At 52.2% G+C, this 6366-nt stretch overlaps 1 protein-coding gene across 1 annotated transcript; it reads right to left on the bottom strand.

Annotated features, from left to right (window-relative positions):
* Positions 1 to 528: 528 nt before the first annotated feature.
* LOC149995239 (sialic acid-binding Ig-like lectin 14) lies at positions 529 to 4483 on the bottom strand. Its single transcript, XM_090260315.1, is given in 7 exon segments — positions 529 to 728; positions 844 to 979; positions 1087 to 1344; positions 2886 to 2930; positions 3088 to 3366; positions 3989 to 4369; positions 4447 to 4483. Coding segments are annotated over 7 exon segments (1173 nt in total). The 3' UTR covers positions 529 to 691.
* Positions 4484 to 6366: the final 1883 nt, after the last annotated feature.

Below are 6366 nucleotides of genomic sequence, written 5' to 3' on the forward strand. Positions count from 1 at the left end.
AGCACAAAGTGGGGAGAGAGAGGACTAGTCAACGGGAGAGGCACAGGCAGAAAAAAGGGTCCATTGCGAGTGGGTATCACCTGTTGTTTATTTTCTGCATCTTAGGATGCTTTCAAGTCTGAAAAACCGCTGGCCAAGGAGAGACACAGCTCCTCCCAGGACTCCCCACATCTCAGAGACAGGGAAGGACTCTGCCAGGAACAGCCCCTCAGAGGCAAACCATCCAATTCTGATCCCACATTCCCCAGCCACCAACCTGCCCTCAATCACCCAGGACCTGGGATCAGAGAAACAGAGACCACCCGCAGGAACAAACCCACCAGATGTGTATATACAGCTGATCCTAAACAGGTCACCCTGCCTTACCTTGGACTTCCCTTGGAAACTCCAACAAAGGCTCTGGCTAGGCTTCCCCCCACATACATCTGCTCCCTGAGGAGACCTGGTGCTTCCCCTGGGGCCCTGCTGGCCTGGCGGGGCCTCCTCTATGGAAATGAAAGTAATAAAATCTCCTTCCATTGACATTGACTGTCCTTGCCGTCACTCAGTCACACAAATTAAAATCCCAAGGGTACGATTGAAACAGGTGAGTCAAGAGTTTCCAGGGAGAAGGTGACACTGATGTCCCACGATGGCTTCTCTGGACCCCGTGTCTCACCTCAGTGCCGTCTTAACAAGAAAGGAGAATTGGTCAAAATGTTGGCCTTGTTGCTAAGGGGCCTCCACACCTGCAGAACCAACACAGGCCTCGCTCAGCTCAGCTCCAGGCAGGGGGACAGCTCAGCCCCACCTGGAACTGGGGCCGGTCACTGACCGTCCCTGTAGGGAGACAGACCTGCCCACCTGGTGTAGTAGAGCCAGGTGAGGCCGTAGGTGAGGAGGAAGCCGGCCCCCATGAGGGCCCCTCTGACCAGGGTGAGCACCAGGGGCCAGGAGCCCTGTTCCTCCTCAGTCACACACCTGCAGGGAGGGGGGCTTCCTGGGGAAGAGGAGAGGGGGTGTGACAGTGTGACCCCCGGTCCTGTCCTGCCCACAGCCCCAATGCCTGACATGGCTGCCGGCTCGCAGCACCTGTCCTGTACTCACTCTGCACAGAGAGGTTGAAGGAAACATGCTGGGAGCCCAGCGGGTGCTGAGCCCGGCAGGTGAACTCCCCTCAATCGCCAGATCGCATGGGCGGCAGCTCCAAGACTCCCGGAGCGGAAGTCTGCAAGGGGCTCAGTGTTTTTCCCTCCAGGGACCAGCTCAGCGTGGCAGGGGGGTTGCTGTCAGCCACACAGACCAGACGTAGGGACTGGCCCTCCAGGACAGGCAGTGATGTGTGGTTGCTGAGGGTCTTCAGAACTGGGGGAGGGACACACACACAGCAAGGTGGGTTAAGGGACAATGACCCTGGCAGTCAGGTCAGGCTACCAGAAAGGAGGGGCTGAGCTGTGGTTGGCTGGATGGGAAGTGGGCAGGCAGCTCAGATGGAGCTGTGTCAAGAATTTTGGAGCCCGGCCAGGGATGGGCACTACACCTACACCTGCATCTTGGCAGTAGGCCCAGGAGCACCAAAGCCATGGCTATGGTGGAGACAAGGCAAAGGCAGAAATTCCGGAGCCTTGAGCGCCAGGCTGAGGGCATTAGGCTGTGCCCTGAGTTCACTAGACAGCAGTAGGGAGCTTGTCCAGGGGACACAGAGAATCAGTGCCAAGTCCAGGGAGATCCTGCTGGGCTGTGGGGTCTGGGCCTGAGATATTAGACTGGAGGCAGGGAAGCTGAGGAGGACGCTGAGCCATGGGGTTCAGGGTCGAGGACAAGACTGGCACTGAGGCTGGGCCAAGGGCAAGAAGAGAAGGGGGAAGAATTTGAGAAGTGACATTTCCCTGACTCACGGACTCGGGAAGCTGCTGCTGAGAAAGGAAGTCATCTAGAGTGAGTCAGACCACGTCTGAGTTACGTGTGGTCACAGGGACCTTGACAGGCAGCAGCCAGAGGCACCGACATGTGCAGATCTGTAGCTGCCTGTAAAGCTCCGGGAGACATCAGGATTGGTCAGGTCAGAGGCAGGGGCGCAGGTGGAGACGTGGGACGTGAGGAGCATGTCCCGGAAAGTGGAGAGAGATTGAACCACATGCAGGGTGGGGCCGTGGGGAATGGGAACGTTGAAGGCTCCTGGAGAAAATGACCAGATCGCAGATGAAGAAGGGTACGTATCAGTGGGGGTGAGGGCAGACAGGAACTTCAGAAAGGGAGCAGGGAAAAGAAGGAGCAGAACTTGGAAGTGTCACCACCACAGAGACAGAAAGTGGAAGGCATTTGGCAGGGGCTGGACATGGCGAGTGGGGTGGGAAGTTCATGTCTGCTGCGGATGGAGTTTCAGTTCTGCAACAGGAAAAAAATTCTGCTCACGGGTTGCACAACCCCGCACATGCACTAACCCTGCTGAACTATTGCCTAAAAAATGGTGAAGACAGCCCCGACTGGTGTGGCTCAGTGGACTGAGTGCGGGCCTGTAAACCAAAGGGTCGCTGGTTTGATTCCCAGTCAGGGCTCATCCTCGGTTACAGGCCAGGTCCCCAGTTCGGGGCACGCGAGAGGCAACCACACATCGATGTTTGTCTCCCTTTCTTTCTCCCTCCCTTCTCCTCTTTGTAAAAATAAATAAATAAAATATTTTTTTTAAATGGTGAAGATAGTGGTGTATTATGTGCACTTTATTACAATGAAAACTAAACATAGAACTTTAGAAACGAACAGGTAGTGGCCAAAAGCAAGCGAAATCCCATAAATGTGAGATGTTGATGAGGGTGTGGGGGCAGACCCAGACCTTGGGGCAGAGCCCTAGGCTGGCAGAAACCCCACTCCCCTCACATCTCCAGAGAGGACAAAACGGTTCCTACCTGTAGAGTTTCCCTGGGAAAGACTGATGGTCAACCGAGGCGCGTCTGGGGAGGAAAACGTGGTGAGATAAGAGTAAAGGGGACATCTTCCATTTGCGCCAGGAGCTCCGTAAGGGGAAGAGGTGAAGCTTTACTTTGCCGATGTCCCCTGGGAAAGGGATTCCTCTGGTCCCCAGGGACCCAGCCACCCCTCAACACTCACAGAAGACACTGAGCCGGATGGTTCTCTGCGTGGTCACCAAAGATCCTTGTAGTGTCACCTGACAGGTGAGGTTGGTGCCGTGGTTGCTGGGCCTCGGGGTGAAGGTGAGCACGGGGGAGTGAAGGGTCTCGGGATTCAGAGAGCCAACAGCATCCCCGACCCAGGAGAAGCTGAGAGGACGTCCCCCTTCGCAGGACCCTGGCAGGCTGCAGGTCAGCTGCGTGGGGCGGCCGGACTCCAGGGGCTCCGGAATGAGGATGTCTGGTTTCTGTGTGAGGTCTGCGGAGGCGAGAGGGAGGTGCTGGGGGCCCAGGGTTAGGGATCCGGACTGAGACTCTGCGACAGACCCGGGCCTCAGTGCCAGAGGCGGATTTAACAGCGGGCACACCAGCTGTGCGCCCTGGGCCCCAACTTCTGAAAGGCCCCGCAAAACCCCAACTTAAAACTTTTTTCTAGCGACACCGAGTTTGGTTTCGTAAGTGCAATTTTAATTACGTACATGTTTACAATTGGCAGTAAAGCCTGATAGTATGTTACATTCACTTACCTTTTTATTTCATTACCACACTGCATGGTATACATACACTACGGTTCACAGGCCCCGTGCAGCCGCGCTACCGCTCATCGGAGCAAATATTTTTTATTTATTTAAAAATATGGTTAACATGTATTTTTATTTTCCCTGTTTCTCTCTTTTTGTTAAGGGGCCCAATATTTTCTTCTGTGCCCGGTGCCTCAACTGACCTTAATTTGCCTCCATTGGGCCCCTGATCACCTCAGCTCCTATTTCTCTTCTGAGCACCGGGGTCCAAGCCCTGCATCAGGGAGGGTCCCAGGGTCCTCTTCCTGCTCAAACACAGGCTCGCACGTCTCAGTGTCCCCTCCCGCGACCCTGGCGTACCTGTCACCTGCAGTGTCAGCGTCTTATCCCGGTAAGTATATTTCACATGAATCCCTCTCTCCACTCGGAAGACGTAGATTCCTGTGTCATTCCTCCTGGCGTCTCTGATGCTCAAGGAACAGTTGTTGGTCCTGGCGTCTGCGAGGAGGAATCGGCCCTGGGTCCCTTTCTTCACTGGTTTATTTGGGTTGTTTGTGGCCACAGGAGCAGCATAATCTGTGTCGTCCCCACTCCAGTACCAGTAGGTGTAGGGATTGCTAGTGGGATACCACGGAATCCACGGGTAGGAGAAGGAACAGGGCACGTGGATGCACAGGCCCTCCTGCACCCTAACCCATTCCTGCACTCGGAGCTCATAGCCTTTCTGCTCCTGCAGGGACCCTGGGGGGACACAGAGGCTCAGCTGTAACCCCTTCCCCTCCCCCACCTGCCCGTCCCCCCAAACTCAGCCCACTCACCCCCCCACAGCAGGGGCAGCAGCAGCAGGAGCACCATGTCTGCATCTGACAGGTAGAGTGGGTCCCGGTCCCCGTGTCAGGGAGGGAAATGCCCAGCTGTGGGGTGGGGCCGAGGACACCCCAACAGGAAGCCATGGGTGACCGACTGTGGCCAGGCCTGGAGGGGGAACTTGGTCTCCACAGGCCATGGGGGTGGTGTGGGTGCTGTGAAATGAACTTCAGCCCTCTGTCAGACCCTCCAAGTGGATATACCAAGGTGCCCAGAGGTTGAGAGGCTTCTCCAGATGTGGTTCTGAAAGAGATCACCTTGTAGATGATGTTTAAATTGAGAAGAAGGTAACCCATTGGTTCCTACACTCAAAGGGGTCTTGGTGACTCGGGGGCTACCACCCTCCAGCTGAAATCACTGAACATTCTGGAAAAGGATAATGTTAAGTTTTCCTTAGACCACACAAGTGCTGAAGGAGAGGAAGGAATTTAGACCAAACTTCAGTGGAGGTTAAAACCCATGGGAAAGCTGCACATTAAAGCCCTCTGTCCTGAGGGTTTTGGGGACATGGGATACACATGTGTTTTTCTTGAAGGGTCTGAGGGTCTGTGGGACATCAACCACAAATGCCCCTTCAAAATGAGATGTGTGCAGAGACCCCAAAGGGTCTCTTTGGCAGGAACCCCAAAGGCTGGCCCTCAGCACAGCAGGAAACTTGCCCCCTGAATCCTCAGGGAACTTTATCCTCAGGGCGCCTCACATCCTCAGTCTCTTTTCGAAGCTCCAGCAAGGGCTCCAGGGATGTGTGAAAATAACCTGCAAGCCCACTGCTCTGTTATGAATGAAAGAAACCTGATAAATGTTTTCACAAATACGACAATGGTGTGAAACAGTTCAGAAATTCCTGTAACAAGCTGAGTGACTGAAATAAAGTTTTTGATCCTGTACAGGAGAAAAAAACATCAATCAGTTCCGCTGGAGGAAATATTGAATTCTTTTCTACTCTCTACATTATATAAATATAATATTTAGTAAGGGAATGATTAATATGATATTAATATTTATAACTATCAGACACCATTATTTTCCTATGAAGAGGGAATCAGACTATTAGTTAGAAACACAGGGAAGTGTTGTCATGCAGGTGGACCAGACTGGAACACCTTACTCCTAATGAAAGCCGTCTGTAATGTTCTGAATTGTCTTATATTTTGGTTTTCAGCATTTTAGCTTTACTGACTTAACGGGATGTGTTTTCTCACTTCAAAAAAATCTATGTGTGCCACATATTGCATTTCTCTTTGAAGCAGTGATCTCAACATTAGTAATCATATTACGTTCCACAAAATCCAGGTCTGCCCCTGCTGCAGGGAGCAGGTGAACAAGTAGGAACCAGCTCTACAGCCCACTCACCACCGACTCCACACGGATTGCAAAGAAGATGGTTTTGTGCCAGCAAAGGTCTAAAGAAAGCAGGATTTCATGGTTGTGCCCCCACAACTCACATCACTGAGGGTTCTAGCAAACCTCAAGAAATAGTAAGTGTTGGCAAGAATGTTCAGAAAGGAGAACCCCCTTGTACAGTTGGTGGAAATTAAATTGGAGGCCACTATGTAAATCAGTATGGCAGTTCCTCAAAAGTTAAAAACAGAACTTCCATAAGATCCAGCAATTTCACTTCTGGGTATTTATTTGGAGGAAATGAAAACACTAACATGAAAAAAAACTAATGCATCCCTGTGTTTGTTGCAGCATTAATTACAATAGCCAGTATGTGGAAGCAACCTACGTGTGCATCCTCAAATGAATGGATAAATAATATGTGGTTGTGCACAACGGAATATTTTCGTACCTCCCCTAAAAAAAGAAAAGAAAATCCTTCCATTTTTGATAACATGATGGATCATATGGGCACTACGCTAAGTGAATTA

Source organism: Furipterus horrens, unplaced genomic scaffold, assembly GCF_987537825.1.
Source record: "Furipterus horrens unplaced genomic scaffold, mFurHor1.1.pri manual_scaffold_13, whole genome shotgun sequence".
NCBI lineage: Eukaryota > Metazoa > Chordata > Mammalia > Chiroptera > Furipteridae > Furipterus > Furipterus horrens.